At 46.5% G+C, this 19,325-nt stretch overlaps 1 protein-coding gene and 1 long non-coding RNA gene across 5 annotated transcripts in view; both read left to right on the top strand.

Moving 5' to 3' along the window:
- LOC127928762 (uncharacterized) overlaps positions 1–19,325 on the top strand; it is an 89,837-nt gene that overhangs the window by 25,531 nt on the left and 44,981 nt on the right. The window lies entirely within an intron of this gene.
- LOC118381080 (elongator complex protein 4) overlaps positions 1–19,325 on the top strand; it is a 45,342-nt gene that overhangs the window by 4,399 nt on the left and 21,618 nt on the right. For both annotated transcript variants that reach the window (XM_052516115.1, XM_052516114.1), the window contains exons 3-6: positions 3,877–3,998; positions 11,323–11,451; positions 12,680–12,834; positions 15,065–15,149. In XM_052516115.1, the coding sequence (XP_052372075.1) occupies positions 3,877–3,998; positions 11,323–11,451; positions 12,680–12,834; positions 15,065–15,149 (491 nt within the window). The remainder of the gene's footprint in view (positions 1–3,876; positions 3,999–11,322; positions 11,452–12,679; positions 12,835–15,064; positions 15,150–19,325) is intronic.

The following is a 19,325-nucleotide window of genomic DNA, read 5'->3' as shown; positions in this document are numbered from 1 at the left end:
CTTGGCCAGGTCGCAATTGTAAATGAGAACTTGTTCTCAACTTGCCTACCTAGTTAAATAAAGGTGATTTTCTTTTCTTTTTAAAAGCTGTCATTTGTGTGTATCAACTGATATTAGCCATATATTGCCTTGCCCTTCAATTTAACCCCCCCAATCGATGTGTGAGGCAGTGATTACAGTAGGTATTATTATAGGTGTCCTGGAGGGTGGGTAGTTTGCCCCGGTAATGTGTTGGGCAGACCTCACCACCCTCTGGAGAGCCTTGAAGTTGCGGGCGGTGCAGTTTCTGAACAAGGCGGTGATACAGCCCAACAGAATGCTTTCAACTGTGCATCTGTAAAATTTGTGAGTGTTTTAGGTGAGAAGCCAAATTTCTTTAGCCTCCTGAGGTTGAAGAGGCTCTGTTGCGCCTTCTTCACCACACTGTCTGTGTGGGTGGTCCATTTCAGTTTGTCAGTGATGTGTACGCCAAGGAACTTGAAGCTTTCCACCTTCTCCACTGCGGTCCCGTCGATGTAGATATGGGGGTGCACCCTTTGCTGTTCCCTGAAGTCCAAAATCATCTCCTTTGTTTTGTTGGTGTTGAGTGAGAGGTTGTTTTCCAGACACCACACTCCCAGAGCCCTCATCTCCTCTCGTAGGTGGTCTCGTCATCGTTGGTAATCAAGCCTACTACTGTTGTGTCATCTGCCAACTTGATGATTGATTTGGAGGCGTGCTTGGCCACGCAGTCGTGGGTGAACAGGGAGTTCAGGAAGGGGCTGAGCACACACCCTTGTGGGATCCCAGTGTTGAGGATCACCACCTGGGGCAGCCTGTCAGGAAGTCCAGGACCCAATTGCACGGGACAGGGTTCAGACCCAGTGCCTCAAACTTAATGATGAGCTTGGTGGGTACTATGGTGTTGAATGCTGAGCGATTGCCAATAAACAATATTCTTACATAGGTATTCTTCTTGTCCAGATGGGATAGAGCAGTGTGCAGAGTGATGGTGATTGCATTGTCTGTGGATCTATTGGGGCGGTAACCCAATTGAAGTGGGTATAGGGTGGCAGGTAAAGTAGAGGTGACATGATACTTGACTAGTCTCTCAAAGCACTTCATGATGACAGAGGTGAGTGCTACGGGCGATATTTATTAAGTTCAGTTACCTTTGCCTTCTTGGGTACAGGAACAATGGTGGCCATCTTGAAGCATGTGGTGACAGCAGACTGGGATAGGGAGAAATTGAATATGCCTGTAAACACACCAGCCAGCTGGTATGCGCATGCTCTGAGGATGCATCTAGGGATGCTGTCTGGTCCGGCAGCCTTGCGAGGGTTAACACATTTAAATGTTTTACTCACGTCGGCCACGGAGGAGGAGAGGCCACAGTCCTTGGTAGTGGGCCGCGTCGGTGGCACTGTGTTATCCTCAAAGCGTGTCCCTGCCACATGCATCTCGTGTCTGAGCCGTTGAATTGCGACTCCACTTTATCTCTATACTGACGTTTAGCTTGTTTGATTTCCCTGCGGAGTGAATAACTACACTGTTTATATTCTGCCATATAACCAGGCACCTTGCCCTGGTTAAATGCGGTGGTTCACGTTTTCAGTTTCGCAAGAATGCTACCATCTGTCCACGGTTTCTGTTTAGGGTAGGTTTGAATAGTCACCATGGGTACTACATCTCCTATAAACTTCCTTATGAACTCAGTCACCGTATCCGTGTATGCGTCTAGCTACCCTGGAACATATCAGAGTGCATGTGATCAAAACAATCCTGAAGCGTGGCTAACCATCTCCACCCTCCCCCACCATCTCCACCCCACCATCTCCACCATCTCCACCATCTCCACCCCCTCCCCCCACCATCTCCCCACCATCCCACCCCACCATCTCCCCCCCTCCCCCACCATCTCCACCCCCATCCCCCACCATCTCCACCCCCTCCCCCACCATCTCCACCCTCCACCCCCACCATCTCCACCATTTCCACCCCCTTCAGCTACATGAGACAGGGCCATTCCATCTCCATGTTAAAAGCCAAATCCTAGAGGTCACTTCCTTTTACAATCCCACGTCAAAATGAGCAAAAAAAAGAGCACCAAAAAAGGAAAACCTGTTAAGACAAAAAGTAATTCCCCCTCTGACTGTTCAGAGAGTGACTGATCTGTCGTGGGGTCCTGTGGTCACAACCCACCAAGAGGTGACTCTACTGCTTCAACCTTCCACCCCGCCCCCCGTCACTCCCCACTCTCTCTCCTCTTTTCTCAACCCCCTCCTCCTCAGCAGCCTAATGACTCCCTCAGGTTGTATTTGGAAGGGCTCCCATAGAAAGGCAGGGCACAATGGGCCTCATCTGGAGAGGGCCCATCTGGGAGGCTTTGTGGACCCTGCTGAAAGCCACAAAGGTCCTGCTGACCTAGAAAGCCATCAATAAGAGGACAGGGAGCCCCACCGACGACAAATTGAAGAGGCAGGGAATTTCCTGGGCCATCCCGGGAGCTGTCCCATCATGGGTGAGGAATGAGGAGACAGGCCAGGAATGTCGGGGAGGGAAGTACATTCCCCAGGTGTTCCTGGATGGCTCTGCGTTATTCCCGAGCTGTCGGATGTGATGTCAGCTGTATGGCTGTCACCTTTAACTGTCACTGTCCTTTGTGTGTGTGCCCACTGTCTGCCATTGTGTGTAGAGGCCAGAGACTGCTTTACAAAATGGTGGTTTGTGGCTGTGACAAGAAGCAGCAGTGGCATGCTGGGTAGTGGTATGTGGGGTTGTAGAATAAGGAAGTAGGAAGTGGGCCTACATTGTGGTTGGGTGGTGGGTGCTTTGTGGTCTGAGGTAGCCATCTGTGGTAGAATGTGTCCCTCACTCACTAGTCACTAGTCCTCACTGTCACTCAGGACTTCAATACAGATGTAAATTAGACCAGAATGCAAAGCTCTTCCAAGTGTTAGCCTCTTGTCCTGAAGCTGCAAACACAGCTCTGGGAGTTCCACTAGAATTAGGACTGGTGTCTCACTGTTGTGTTGTGTTTGACATTTAGACTGCACGTCTTTTTGGATGTAAATGTCACCTGATGCCTTTTTCTACTCACCTAAACCAGCGTTCACTTCTGAATTGAATAGTGTTCATATGAATTACACCAACAAACACAAGGCCGTTTGAAAAGCCATCATCACCATCATAATCCTGAGAGAACAACAGTGAATTAAAGTGAGCTGGGTGTCAAGAAATTGTCTACCATTGAAATGAGTTGACTTGACTCACACATCAACAAAATAAACACACAATGGTCATTTCATTGGCGTGAAGAAACACTCCCGACTCTGAATGCAGGTTGAGTTCCACATCCCTGTGTCATTTAGCTGACAGGGGCTCATACCTCCATGAGAACTCTGGTGAATCCTCCACACAGGATGTCCTATCCCCTCTTCAAGATGGTGGAGGAGATGATGTGTGGCTCACCCCTTTCTGTGAGAGGTGTGGCTGTCGTCTCATATGATTGGGAGCTCTGGTTCAGGAGATGACACCTGTGTCCCTGTGTCGTGTCCATTCTCCCACCTCCCTCACTAAGAGTGACTGGTCATTACATCCATTCCAGACAGGTAGTGTGACAGATCCCCATCTGTTGTGTTGTGATTAGGCTCATCCAGGTGTAAGGTGTTGCGTTGGGAAACACTGTGGCTTTATGTGAACAGCGTCTTTTACTGTCAATGTAGATAGACATTTAAACTTCATCACCTCTATGCTGTGTACATGTGTTTATAATGGCATTTGTTTCTTCCCTTTTGAGACTAAAGTGGCAGGGATCTGTGTCAATGATGCTGTTCTCTGTGTAGGTAGGAGGACACTATGACAGTGGAACCTAACGTTATGTGTGTTGTTTCTCAGAGGAGGACCGATATGACAGCTACTCTCGTATGCTGCTCAAGTACTTCCTGGCAGAGGGGGTGGTGTGTGGACATGAACTCTACGTGGCGTCTGCTCTGGACCACCCCAATGACATCCTACAGGTGTGTGTGTGTGTGTGTGTGTGTGTGTGTGTGTGTGTGTGTGTGCATTCATACTGTCAGTCTGTCCCACTGGGTGGACAGACTTCGAGGGTGGTGTGTGTTGGGGATGTTTCCGGATACATCACTCTGAAGGGGAGCAGAGCTCCTAAAGCTGTTTCCCACTCGGCACCACAGGAGGAGGGGAACTCCCATACTGATTGATAGTGGGAGGGGTCACAACTTAACCCCCTCTTTTTATATCAAAGGGTTAGAGGAGGAGAGTAAGAGAGGAGGGAGGCCTCTGGTCTGGCATAATCAAATCATATTGGTCCCCAATTCAATCAGTTGCAGAAAAGGAAAATTGCCGAGCCAGGAACTGTACGGCAGTTTCTTTATTCTGCGATTGATTGAACTGCGTCTCTAGAAAGATGGTGCCAATGGAGAAGTTCCAGCCCAACTTTGCTATATAGTAACTTTTATTGTGTTTATCTTGACTTTTTGTACAGACAGTTCATACTATTATCACATATGACCACCAAGTACTTCTGGACATCAGATCGACAGTTACTAACCTTGATTTCGACTTCAAATATGACTTCAACTCCGACTCAGCTGTTCCACTGATCATACATCCCTGTTAATTTGTTCCATGCGTTAACAAAACACTGCAGGTGTAAACGCGGGAGATGCTGCAATGTTATGTCTTACTGAAACGTGGCTGGATGATGACGCTATGCACTTAGTACTCGGTGGATTGTCCATGCAGCAGCGGCAGGTTCGGAAGGCGGCTTCGGGGGGCAGTGTGTTTTTTCCTAAATAACAACTGGTTTGCTGCTTCAAGTGTGAAGGAAATCTGGAGCTTTTGCTCACCTGATATCGAATACCTAATGGTAAGCTGCAGACTCTTATCTACCAAGAGAGTTCTCATCTGTAATTATCACAGCTGTCTACATTCCTCCACAGGCCAACACCACTCTGGTACTCGACAAACTGTATGGGCCATAAACAAACAAGAAACTGCTCATCCAGAGGCAGCGTTCCTGGTGGGTGAGACTTAACCTCACTTCTACCAACAAGTCTTCTGCACCGCTAGGGGTGATAAAACTCTAGACCACTTTTATTCTACCCACAGAAACGCATACAGGGCCCTCCCTCGTCCTCCGTTCAGCAGATCTAACCATGACTCCATTCTCCTGCTTCTTGTTTACAAACAAAAGCTCAAACGGGAAGTACCAGTGACGCGCTCAATGTGGAAATGGTCGGACAAAGCAGATACGAGGCTACAAGACTGTTTTGCTAGTACAGACTGGGAAGTGTTGCTGTACAGACTGGGATGTGTTGCTGTACAGACTGGGATGTGTTGCTGTACAGACTGGGATGTGTTGCTGTACAGACTGGGATGTGTTGCTGTACAGACTGGGATGTGTTGCTGTACAGACTGGGATGTGTTGCTGACTGGGATGTGTTGTTACACAGACTGGGATGTGTTGTTACTACAGACTGGGATGTGTTGTTACAGACTGGGATGTGTTGCTGTACAGACTGGGATGTGTTGCTGTACAGACTGGGATGTGTTGCTGTACAGACTGGGATGTGTTGCTGTACAGACTGGGATGTGTTGCTGTACAGACTGGGATGTGTTGCTGTACAGACTGGGATGTGTTGCTGTACAGACTGGGATGTGTTGCTAGTACAGACTAGGATGTGTTGCTGTACAGACTGGGATGTGTTGCGGGATTCATCGGATAACATTGAGGAGTTTACCACAACAGTCATGGAATTCATTAATAAGTGAATAGACGATATTGTCCACACAGTGACTATAAGAACATATCCCAAACAAAAACCATGGATTACAGGCAACATCCATGCTGGTCTAAAGGCTAGAGCTACCGACATGGACGCATACAAGAAATCCTGCTACGACCTCCGAGACATCAAACATGCAAAAGGCCAAGGAGGAAGGTGGAATCCTATTTAACCGACTATGATGCTCGTGGTATGTGGCAGGGCTTGCAGACGATAACGGATTACAAAGACACACCCAACCATGAGGTTCCCAGCGAGGCAGAACTCCCAAATGAGCTAAATGCCTCTTATGCTCTTCGATGAATATAAAGCTGTGCCTTGCGTGAAAGTCATGTTTTTCTGGATTACTGTGTGCTCTCGCTCTCCATGGCAGATGTAAGCAAAATATTTAAAAGGTTAACAATCACAAGGCTGGAATCCCAGGGCGCGTTCTCAAAGCATGCGCAGATCAGCTGGCAGAGGTCTTCACAGATTTGAAATATCTCCTTGTCCCAGTCTGTAATCCCAATGTGTTTCAACCTGACCACCATTGTCCCTGTTCCCATGAGCTCCAAGGTAACCTGTCTAGATGACGATCGCCCTGTAGCACTCACATCTGTAATTCTGAAGTGATTTGAAAGGCTGCTTATAACACACATCAACACCATAATCCCAGATACCCCACTCCAATTTGCGTACGGCCCCAACAGAACCACAAATGACGCCTGGCCCACCTGGCCCAAATCTCTACCCATTAGGCTACCTGCCAAAATAACTATGTAAGAATGCAGTTCATAGACTACAGCGCAGCGTTCAACACCATAGTCCCCTCCAAGTTTATCACCAAGCTAGGGACCCTGGGACTGAACACCTCTCTCTGCAATTGGATCCTGGACTTCCTGATGGGGTCGGCCCCAGGTGGTGAAGGTAAGCAACAACACCTCCACCACACTAAACCTCAACACAGAGGCCCCTCAGGGGTGTGTGCTTAGTCCCCTCCTGTACTCCCTGTACACACATGGCTGCGTGGTGCACATGACTCCAACACCATCATGTTTTCTGACAACACGACGGTGGTAAGCCTGATCACCAACGGCAATGAGTCAGCCTATAGGGAGGAGGTCAGAGACTTAGCAGTGTGGTGCCAGGACAACATCCTCGCCCTCAATGTTAGTAAGCCCAAGGAGCTGATCGTGGACTACAGGATAAAGAGGGGAGAGCACACCCCCATCCAAATCAATTGGGCTGTTGTGGAGGGGGTCGAGAGCTTTAAGTTCCTTCACGTCCACATCACTAAGGACATGACATGGTCCACACACACCAGCTCAATCGTGAAGAGGGCACGGCTGCACCTCTTCCCCCTCAGTAGGCTGAAAAGATTTGGCATGGTCCCTCAGATCCTCAAAACGTTCTACAGCTGCACCATCGAAAGTATCTTGACCGGCTGCGTCCCTCTTAGTATGGCTATTGCCCCACCCTTGACCACAAAGACCTACAAAGGGGGGTGCGGACAGCCCAGTACATCACTGGGGTCGTATTGTTTTATTTATCAAAAATAAAAAACAGAAATACCTTTTATTTACGTAAGTATTCAGACCCTTTGCTATGAGATTCAAAATTGAGCCCAGGTGCATCCTGTTTCCATTGATCATCCTTCAGATGTTTCTACATCTTGGGGTCCACCTGTAGTAAATTCAATTGACTGGACAGTATTTGTAAAGGCACACACCTGTCTATATAAGGTCCCACAGTTGACAGTGCATGTCAGAGCAAAAAGCAATCCATGAGGTCGAAGGAATTGTCTGTAGAGCTCTGAGACATGATTTTGTTGAGGCACAGATCTGGGAAAAGGTACCAAACATTTCTGTAGCATTGAAAGTCCTCAAGAACACAATGGCCTCTATCATTCTTAAATGGAAGACGTTTGGAAGCACCAAGACTCTTCCGAGAGCCATCCTCCCATCCAAACTGAGCAATCAGGGGAGAATGACCATGGTCAGGGAGGTGACCAAGAACCCGATGATCACTCTGACAGAGCTCCAGAGTTCCTCTGTGTAGATGGTTGTCCTTCTGGAAGATTCTCCCATCTCTGCAGCACTCCACCAATCAGGCCGTTATGGTAGAGTGGCCAACCGGAATCCACTCCTCAATAGAATGCACATGACAGACCGCTTGGAGTTTGGCAAATAGCACCTAAAGGCCGCTGACTATGAGAAACAAGATTCTCTGTTCTGATGAACCCGAGATTGAACTATTTGGCCCGAATGCCAAATGTCACATCTGGAGGTAACCAGGTACCACTCATCACCTGGCCTGTAACATCCCTACGGTGAAGCATGGTGGTTGCAGCCTCATTCTGTGGGTATGTTTTTCAGTGGCAGGGACTGAGAGACTAGTCAGGATCGAGGGAAAGATGAACGGAGCAAAGTACATAGATCCTTAATGAAACCTGCTCCAGAGAGCTCAGGACCTCAGACTGGGGCAAAGTCTCACCTTCCAACAGGACAACCCCCCCCTAACAGACCGCCAAGACAACTCAGGAGTGGCTTCGGGACAAGTCTATGAGTGTCCTTGAGTTCCCCAGCCGATCAAACATCTCTGGAGAGACCTGAAAATGGCTGTGCAGCGACCCTCCCCATCCGATCTGACAGAGCTTGAGAGGATCTGCAGAGAAGAATGTGAGAAAATCCCCAAATACAGATGTTGCAAGCTTGTAGCGTCATACCCAAGAAGACTCAAGGCTTTAATCGCTGCCAAAGGTGCTTCAACAAGGGTTTATTTGTACTTCGTAGGATCATTTTGAAGACTTTAAAACTATGAAATAACACACATGGAACCAAAAAAAGTGTTAAACAAATCAAAATATATTTTAGAATTGATATTCTTCAAGTAGCCCCCCTTTGCCTTGATGACAGCTTTGCACACTCTTGGCATTCTCTCAACCAGCTTCATGATGTAGTCACCTGGAATACATTTAAATTAACAGGTGTGACTTAAGTTAATTTGTGGAATTTCTTTCCTTCTTAATGCGTTTGTGAAAAGGTAGGGGTGGTATACAGAAGATGGACATATTTAGTAAAATACCAAGTCTGTATTATGGCAAGAACAGCTCAAATAAGCAAAGAGAAAAGACAGTCCATTGCTTTGACACGAAGGTCAGTCAATCCAGAGAATTTCAAGAACTTTGAAAGTTTCTTCAAGTGCAGTCGCAAAAAAATCAAGTGCTCTGATGAAACTGGCTCTCATGAGGACCGCCATAGGAAAGGGAGACCCAGAGTTACCTCTGCTGCAGAGGATAAGTTCATTATAGTTACCATGTTTCAGAGTTCATGTCACATCTCAACTGTTCAGAGGAGATTGCGTGAATCAGGCCTAAATTTAATAAAAAATATTATTTCACCTTTATTTAACCAGGTACCCAAGTTGAGAACAAGTTCTCATTTACAATTGCGACCTGGCCAAGATAAAGCAAAGCAGTTCGACACATACAACGACAGAGTTACACATGGAGTAAAACAAACATACAGTCAGTAATACAGTATAAACAAGTCTATATACGATGTGAGCAAATGCGGTGAGATAAGGGAGGTAAAGGCAAAAAATAAAATAAAAATTGTCATTGTCGAGTTGCTGCAAAAAAGAATAAGAAGAGACTTGCTCGGGCCAAGAAACATGAGCAATGGACATTAGACCGGTGGAAATCGGTCCTTTGGTCTGATGAGTCCAAACTTGACATTTTTGGTTCCAACTGCTGTGTCTTTGTGAGACGCAAAGTAGGTGAATGGATGATCTCTGCCTGTGTGGTTCCCACCGTGAAGCATGGAGGAGGAGGTGTGATGGTGTGGAAGTGCTTTGCTGGTGACACTGTCTGTGATTTTATTTAGAATTCATGGCACACTTAACCAGCATGGCTATGGTTTGGGCTTAGTGGGACTATCATTTGTTTTTCAACAGGACAATGACCCAACACACCTCCAGGCTGTGTACAGGCTATTTTACCAAGAAGGAGAGTGATGGAGTGCTGCATCAGATGACCTGGCCTCCACAATCACTCAACCTCAACCCAATTGAGATGGTTTGGGATGAGTTGGACCACAGAGTGAAGGAAAAGCAGCCAACAGGTTCTCAATATATGTGGGAACTCCTTCAAGACTGTTGGAAAACCTTTCTGGTGAAGCTTGTTGAGAGAATGCCAAGAGTGTGCAAAGCTGTCATCAAGGCAAAGGGGGGCTACTTTTGAAGAATCTCAAATATAAAATATATTTAGATTTGTTTAACGCCTTTTTGGTTCCGCATGATTCCATATGTGTTATTTCATAGTTTTGATGTCTTCACTATTAAAATTGAATTTTAGAATAAGGCTGTAACATAACAAAATGTGTAAAAGGTGAGGGATTTGAATACTTTCTGAATGCACTGTAGATCCATTCATGTGTATTTTATTCTATCCCTGTTACTGTTAAATTATTTTTATTGTTTAATAACTCTGCATTGTTGGGAAAGGCTCGTAAGCATTTCAATGTTTAGTCTACACCAGCTGTATTCAGCGCATGTGATGAATACAATTATATTAGATTCAGAAGCTTTGGTTTGAACTGGTCATATTGGTGGTGTTTGCAACCCTACACCATGCTTCTGGGCTCGACGTTGTTTTGACCAGACTGTTGGTGTAGCCTACGTCATAGCTATGTGTCTGACTTGCGTGAGATGTGTATGAATGAAGGTCAAGCTGGTGTGTGTGTGTTACAGTGAAGTCCGTGTTAGAGGAAGTGTCTGAGGGGACTGTCTGTGTCTGAACTCTGAAGGGCAGGTTGCTCAGTCCTGTGTTTTCCATGTCAGTCTCTCTATCTAGCTCTCTGTCTCTGTCTCAATTCAATTTAAGGGCTTTATTGGCATGAGAAACATATTGTTTACATTGCCAAAGCAAGTGAAATGGATAAACAAAAGTGAAATAAACAATGAAAAAATTAACAGTAAACATTACACTCACACAAGTTCCAAAATAATAAAGAATTTCAAGTGTCATTATGTACAAAAAGGAAATAAACATAAACATGGGTTGTATTCTCTATCTCGCGTTCTCTTTCGCAATCTCTTTCCATCGCTCTCTCTCCATTCCCCCCTCTCCGAGCCTTATTAAACCTGTGTGTGTGTGTGTGTGTGTGTGTGTGTGTGTGTGTGTGTGTGTGTGTGTGTGTGTGTGTGTGTGTGTTAGACAGTCCCCCTCCTCTCAGGTTCCATCCCATTTGTAACAGACTCAGTCAGCTCTCTAAGAGATTTGCTCTGAGACCTGTCTAGTCAGTGTCTACTAATTGATTTAACCTCTGTTTCTCTGTCTGGAGGGACATGCCACTGTTAATGAGAAAACAACATGACACCTCATATACACCAGCTTCCTAGTCTACTACATGACAAGGACTCTTGTTTCACACAGTAACACCAAATGTATGTGTTGATTCATATTATTTGCCATCATGCTGAATTCTACACAATACAACCTGAAGACTGAATAAAATAGAATAGTGTATAAACAATGCAATTGTGTTATTATCTGTAGGAACTCCCCGCCCCCATCCTGGATGACATCGCCAGCCCCAAAACAGAGGACCAGGCAAAGTCATGTGACCCTGAGAGTCAGGACGCCATGAAGATCGCCTGGCGCTACCAGAACCTGCCAAAAGTACAGGTAAACGTATGTGTGTAGGCAGTCGGCATGGGGCCACAGGTCTAGCTCTTGGTTCTATGGGGGTGATGGTCTTCACCTCTAAATCCATCAGCTCCTAAACTCCTAGCCTCTCCATTCAGAGCTGGTGGAGATTACTCACACTTAGCTGCTGCGAGGTGGGGCCTGTCGACATACACACCCTGCCTAGCCTGGGAAACCAGGGTACCTGCAGCCCATCTAATGGCACGCCACCCGCCTTAACCCTCATAACCCAGATCTGTCCCTCTGTCCCCTCTTAAATCCCTGTCTATCCCCTTACCAGGGGCGCTGGCACTACACTTTTTCTTCCACTCTAAGGAATGGTGACCCCTTCCATCCTCCTCTCCTCCCCTCTCTCCCCTGCCCAGGATATAATCCACATCGCTATGTGGATTAACAGCACACAGCAAGTCCCTGGAGATCTCTCTTTCTCTGTCTCTCTCTGGAGACGTCTTTATCTCTGTGTCTTTCCCTCACCTCTGCCCCTTCCCCACCCTCCCAAAAACAGACTTTACAAACCAAACTGTCAATAAGCCCCAGCCAGAGGATTTACATCCCAAATTCACTCCCCGAGTCCCCCTCTACCCCCATTCCCCCTACACACCTCTCCTGCCAACCCTCTCCGCGTCGCCCTGTCCAATGAAGACATCAGATCAAAGGTGAGGTGGCCGGGGCGGGCCTGGAACACTAAGCGGTTCTCCCCCCTGCTTACAAAGAGAAGATGAGCCACTGACCCCCCCCTCCTCCCTGACTCGCCCATCCTGTCAGGAGAGGGGCACACCGGGGGCCCTAATCCAGATTAGTGGTAGATTTAAGAGCCCGTCTGACAATGGGGCCCCTGGTTGCTTTCACTGGGGAGAGCAGGGCTACAGAACTCTCCCTTTCACCCAGGAGAAAACATCCTTCTACTCCCCCTCAGACCGACACGGCTGTTTTCACAGCCACAAGTGGACGGTTATGTGGAGACATGATTAACATGCTGGTTGTAGGAGTTTAACTTCTCTGCAGGTTTTTATTTGATCAAACAGGATTTTGAAACACTTGTATGAACTATGAGCAGGTAATTTATTTAAAGTTATCATACTCTACTTGTTGAAAGTGAGGACGTTTCACACTTACGAAGTAGGATTATCTACCCTAGTTGCAATGTGGTCAACAGCAGTGTCAAATGGACACGGCTTTTCTCTCAACACTAACTGTTGACCCTCAGACGGCCCTGGCGTCCTCGTCGAGGTTCGGACACTACTACGACGTCTCCAAGACAATGGACCCTGAGATCTGCCAGGCAGCCAGGTGCCACGGCTTCTACCTTCCAGAACACTCCACCACTGTGACATCACCCACCGCTACCACCCCCGGCCAGAGGTAACCCGGCAACCCCTGAACACTACCCCACCCTTATCTCTTCATGGTGCTCAGTATTATTTACACAATATATTGTGCAAATGTACTGTATCTCTAAGAGAACTTAGTCAAAACCTGAGAAGCTCACCCTACAACCTGAGGAGCCAACCGTATGACACATATCTAGTAGTATACGTATCACGTTTTGGAAGCATCTGAGACACTATTGTCATATTTTGGAGAAGCTTTTGGATTAGGTTGGGATTAACCTACAGTGTGAAGAGTAATTGTAGATGGGCAATGCTTAGACAGTTACTCTAACTAACCCCCCCCCCCCATCAGATCGGGATGGTCTATTATGGTCAGTGTCTGATGTTTATAACCAGCTGGTTAAGCTTGTATAAAAACAGGGTCAGTCTTTAGGTAGGAAGGCTAGTTGGCTGAGATGAGACATTCAGCAGAGAAAAAAGGCTTTGGTGGTGAATGTAGAGGGACCGTTTGCTGTGAGTTTGTTTTGTTCATCGTTGAGTGTGCTTAGGGTTCAGAGGTCAGGCACACTATTTACACGAGAGAGAGCGGTGAGACACACACAAGCGCATATACACACACACAGTCAGATACCGAGTCAGACACGATTGGCAAACAGGCCAATCTGGAGCGGAGATGAGGTTTTATAGAACCCCTCTGCTTTCATGTCTGCAAACAGACACCCTTTAACTCTGGACCATGCAAACGCGAGTGAGTGTGTCTGGCCAATTTCAGTTGACTCATATTTACTATCACTGAGCAGTGTTGAGTAAATCATTGTCATAGGAAATCCTTTTTGTTTTGTCCTTTACGTTGTTAGACAGAATCCATCCTTCTCCTGTCGTTCTGTGGGTTAGTAATTAAGTCTGACAGTGGCATTGCCATCATAGTGGCACTGCCCATCAGGTTCTCTGAATAGAACACTGATCTGCCAGACAACATGACAGCTGGTCAGCAGGAAGCTATACCTGCACTGCTCACATAAACACACAGACAGACATACACACACAGACAGACAAACAGACATACACACATTCTCACTCCCTAGCCTCCCCTCTTGCACGTGGCCACCACCCCATGTTGCTACCCTGGCTGTTAAATTGCTCAGTTTCACTCGCTGGCATAATTGGCACAAATTGCTCTCTAGGTGATACAGCCCCTGTTGTTGAAGACCAAGCCTCCCCTCTCTCTCCTTTCTCCTTAGAGTGGAGGAGGAGGGAGGTAGCATTGAGCTAATGTGGCCTCCCTGAGTATGATACTAATTAGCACATGCGCTAGCCCCCGTGGCTAAGCACCTAGCCCTCAGCACCACCTGAATGGAGGGTGCCCAGTGGGGGCGGACGAAGCACAATGCCCTCAAACACAATGGCCACCAAGTGGAGGAAGCCTGGTGGAATGGTTCTGCTATGAACCCCTGCAGGGTCAGAAGGCGCCATTGTTTTTGTTAATGATGAACAATCGGAGGCAATATGTTTGTTCTATATGTAGCTATATGAGGAAGTGTGTACTGTGTCTGCCTGGTGTTTGTTTAGGCATATGTATATGTACCTGATGTCTGGCTGGTGTGTGTCTGTCTGTTCCCCTGTGGGTAAGAATGTTCTTTAGTTCTGTTAGCCTGTAATTGCTGGCTAGCGTAACGACCTACTGTAAGACTCAATGGACAGTGGTTGTTACTATAGCCAGCTGATCTTAAGGAAGGATTTCTGTGTAAAACTTTACCCTGACCATGATGTTGGCACATGGTTGACTTGGCAGGAGGTTATGTTAGGGTGGTTTGTGGTTATTAGAGAAAGGCAGAAATCTATTGTGAGTGACTTGTGTCCCTTGTCAATGGTGCACATCTTACCCTTCATTAACCATTCTAACACTGTGCCCATCCAATCGTAACCAGCAACCCATTAAATAACCTTTCTCAGCTAGTGTGTGTGTGTGTCTGTGTGTGTCATTACACCTCCAATCGGACCCTCGGGGAGCTGACAGGCCACCAGGTTTTAATTAGATTACCTGAATAAATTAATTGAATCTCTTGATAAGGCTCCTCCATTATATTCATCTGCTCTAGTGGTCATTGTAAAGCCCTGTCATGGGGGATAAGGAGCATTTGACTTCGTCTGTTGAGACTTGATACCTGTCCTGCAATAACCTCATGTTCTACTCCCTCCTTCCCTCTTTCTCCTCTCCTCCTCTTCCCTCTCTTTACCCCTCCTCTTCACCCTCTCTCCAGCCCTATGCCAGAGACCTACTCCTCTCTGCTGAACAATCTCCAGGAGGTCATCCACAGGGAAGGCTTTGATGGATCCGTCCCCCAGGTAGGTACACTCACTCTCACACATCCATAGTCCTGTCACTACCCCTAGACTCCCATCCAAATTACAGCTATCCTCTACCCAAAGAGTTCCCCATATAGGGGTCCCAAAGACCTCCTGCCCTTTCAATGACCATATATCCCAGTCCGCCCGGGCACACATTATTGTTAGCTATACTCTAACCTGCTCCTCTCTGCTGTTAGCTATACTCTAACCTGCTCCTCTCTGCTGTTAGCTATACTCTAACCTGCTCCTCTCTGCTGTTAGCTATACTCTAACCTGCTCCTCTCTGCTGTTAGCTATACTCTAACCTGCTCCTCTCTACTGTTGGCTATACTCTAACCTGCTCCTCTCTGCTGTTAGCTATACTCTAACCTGCTCCTCTCTACTGTTAACTATACTCTAACCTTCTCCTCTCTACTGTTAACTATACTAACCTGCTCCTCTCTACTAACCTTCTCCTCTCTACTGTTAGCTATACTCTAACCTGCTCCTCTCTACTGTTAGCTATACTCTAACCTGCTCCTCTCTACTGTTAGCTATACTCTAACCTGCTCCTCTCTACTGTTAGCTATACTCTAACCTGCTCCTCTCTACTGTTAGCTATACTCTAACCTGCTCCTCTCTGCTGTTAGCTATACTCTAACCTGCTCCTCTCTGCTGTTAGCTATACTCTAACCTGCTCCTCTCTACTGTTAGCTATACTCTAACCTGCTCCTCTCTACTGTTAGCTATACTCTAACCTGCTCCTCTCTGCTGTTAGCTATACTGTTGGCTAACTCTATGCTCCTCTCTGCTGTTAACTATACTCTAACCTGCTCCTCTCTACTGTTAGCTATACTCTAACCTGCTCCTCTCTACTGTTAGCTTAGCTATATACCCTAACCTGCTCCTCTCTACTGTTAGCTATACTCTAACCTGCTCCTCTCTACTGTTAGCTATACTCTAACCTGCTCCTCTCTACTGTTAGCTATACCCCTCTCTGCTGTTAACTATACTCTAACCTCTCCTCTCTGTTAGCTATACTCTAACCTGCTCCTCTCTAACCTGCTCCTCTCTGTAGCTATACTCTAACCTGCTCCTCTCTGCTGTTAGCTATACTCTAACCTGCTCCTCTCTACTGTTAGCTATACTCTAACCTGCTCCTCTCTGCTGTTAGCTATACTCTAACCTGCTCTCCTCTCTGCTGTTAGCTATACTCTAACCTGCTCCTCTCTGCTGTTAGCTATACTCTAACCTGCTCCTCTCTACTGTTAGCTATACTCTAACCTGCTCCTCTCTACTGTTAGCTATACTCTAACCTGCTCCTCTCTACTGTTAGCTATACTCTAACCTGCTCCTCTCTACTGTTAGCTATACTCTAACCTGCTCCTCTCTACTGTTAGCTATACTCTAACCTGCTCCTCTCTGCTGTTAGCTATACTCTAACCTGCTCCTCTCTGCTGTTAGCTATACTCTAACCTGCTCCTAACTCTGCTGTTAGCTATATTCTAACCTGCTCCTCTCTGCTGTTAGCTATACTCTAACCTGCTCCTCTCTACTGTTAGCTATACCCTGCTCCTCTCTACTGTTAGCTATACTCTAACCTGCTCCTCTCTGCTGTTAGCTATACTCTAACCTGCTCCTCTCTACTGTTAGCTATAACCTGCTAACTCTGCTGTCCTCTCTAGCTATACTCTAACCTGCTCCTCTCTACTATTAGCCCTAACCTGCTCCTTAGCTATACTCTAACCTGCTCCTCTCTCTACTGTTAGCTATACCTAACCTGCTCCTCTCTACTGTTGGCTATACTCTAACCTGCTCCTCTCTACTGTTAGCTATACTCTAACCTGCTCCTCTGCTGTTAGCTATACCTAACCTGCTCCTCTCTACTGTTAGCTATACTCTAACCTGCTCCTCTCTACTGTTAGCTATACTCTAACCTGCTCCTCTCTGCTGTTAGCTATACTCTAACCTGCTCCTCTCTACTGTTAGCTATATTCTAACCTGCTCCTCTCTGCTGTTAGCTATACTCTAACCTGCTCCTCTGCTGTTAGCTATACTCTAACCTGCTCCTCTCTACTGTTAGCTATACTCTAACCTGCTCCTCTCTACTGTTAGCTATACCTAACCTGCTCCTCTCTACTGTTAGCTATACTCTAACCTGCTCCTCTCTGCTGTTAACTATACTCTAACCTGCTCCTCTCTACTGTTAGCTATACTCTAACCTGCTCCTCTCTGCTGTTATATACTCTAACCTGCTCCTCTCTACTGTTGGCTATACTCTAACCTGCTCCTCTCTACTGTTAGCTATACTCTAACCTGCTCCTCTCTGCTGTTAGCTATACTCTAACCTGCTCCTCTCTGCTGTTAGCTATACTCTAACCTGCTCCTCTCTACTGTTAGCTATACTCTAACCTGCTCCTCTCTGCTGTTAGCTATACTCTAACCTGCTCCTCTCTGCTGTTAGCTATATCTAACCTGTTCTCTGCTGTTAGCTATACTCTAACCTGCTCCTGTCTACTGTTAGCTATACCTCCTCCTCTGCACCAATTGGCTAACCTGCTCCTCTCTACTGTTAGCTATACTCTAACCTGCTCCTCTCTACTGTTAGCCTACTCTAACCTGACACTATACCCTAGCTCCTCTCTACTGTTAGCTATACTGTTCTCTACTGCTATACTCTAACCTGCTCCTCTCTACTGTTAGCTATACTCTAACCTGCTCCTCTCTACTGTTAGCTATACTCTAACCTGCTCCTCTCTGCTGTTAGCTATACTCTAACCTGCTCCTCTCTACTGTTAGCTATACTCTAACCTGCTCTCTGCTGTTAGCTATACTCTAACCTGTTCTCTGCTGTTAGCTATACTCTAACCTGCTCCTCTCTGCTGTTAACTCCTCTCTGCTGTTATATACTCTAACCTGCTCCTCTCTACTGTTAGCTATACTCTAACCTGCTCCCTCTCTACTGTTAGCTATACTCTAACCTGCTCCTCTCTGCTACTGTTAGCTATACTCTAACCTGCTCCTCTCTACTGTTAGCTATACTCTAACCTGCTCCTAACCTCTACTGTTGCTCCTCTCTGCTATACTCTAACCTGCTCCTCTCTGCTGTTAGCTATACTCTAACCTGCTCCTCTCTACTGTTAGCTATACTCTAACCTGCTCCTCTCTACTGTTAGCTATACTCTAACCTATGCTCTAACCTGCTCTGCTGTTAGCTATACTCTAACCTGCTCCTCTCTACTGTTAGCTATACTCTAACCTGCTCTCTCTGCTGTTAGCTATACTCTACCTGCTAACCTCTCTACTGTTAGCTATACTCTAACCTGCTCCTCTACTGTTAGCTACTGTTCTCTGCTGTTAGCTATACTCTAACCTGCTCCTCTCTACTGTTAGCTATACTCTAACCTGCTCCTGTTAGCTATATTCTAACATGCTGTTAGCTATACCTAACCTGCTCCTCTCTACTGTTAGCTATACTGTTAAGCTAAACCTGCTCCTCTCTACTGTTAGCTATACTCTAACCTGCTCCTCTCTGCTGTTAGCTATACTCTAACCTGCCCTAACCTGCTCCTCTCTACTGTTAGCTATACTCTAACCTATACCCTAACCTGCTCCTCTCTACTGTTAGCTATACCTAACCTGCTCCTCTCTGCTGTTAGCTATACTCTAACCTGCTCCTCTCTACTGTTAGCTATACTCTAACCTGCTCCTCTCTGCTGTTAGCTATACTCTAACCTGCTCCTCTCTGCTGTTAGCTATACTCTAACCTGCTCCTCTCTGCTGTTAGCTATACTCTAACCTGTTAGCTATACTCTAACCTCTCCTGCTGTTAGCTATACTCTAACCTGCTCCTCTCTACTGTTAGCTATACTCTAACCTGCTCCTCTCTGCTGTTAGCTATACTCTAACCTAACTCCTCTCTGCTGTTAGCTATACTCTAACCTGCTCCTCTCTACTGTTAGCTATACTCTAACCTGCTATACCTAACCTCTACTGTTAGCTATACTCTAACCTGCTCCTCTCTGCTGTTAGCTATACTCTAACCTGCTCCTCTCTACTGTTAGCTATACTCTAACCTGCTCCTCTCTACTGTTAGCTATACTACTCTAACCTGACAACCTGTATATACCCTAACCTGCTCCTCTCTACTGTTAGCTATACTCTAACCTGCTCCTAATACTGCTGTTAGCTATA

The sequence above is a fragment of the Oncorhynchus keta genome, unplaced genomic scaffold, assembly GCF_023373465.1.
Source record: "Oncorhynchus keta strain PuntledgeMale-10-30-2019 unplaced genomic scaffold, Oket_V2 Un_scaffold_3710_pilon_pilon, whole genome shotgun sequence".
NCBI lineage: Eukaryota > Metazoa > Chordata > Actinopteri > Salmoniformes > Salmonidae > Oncorhynchus > Oncorhynchus keta.
This window is presented reverse-complemented; position numbering and strand designations above follow the sequence as displayed.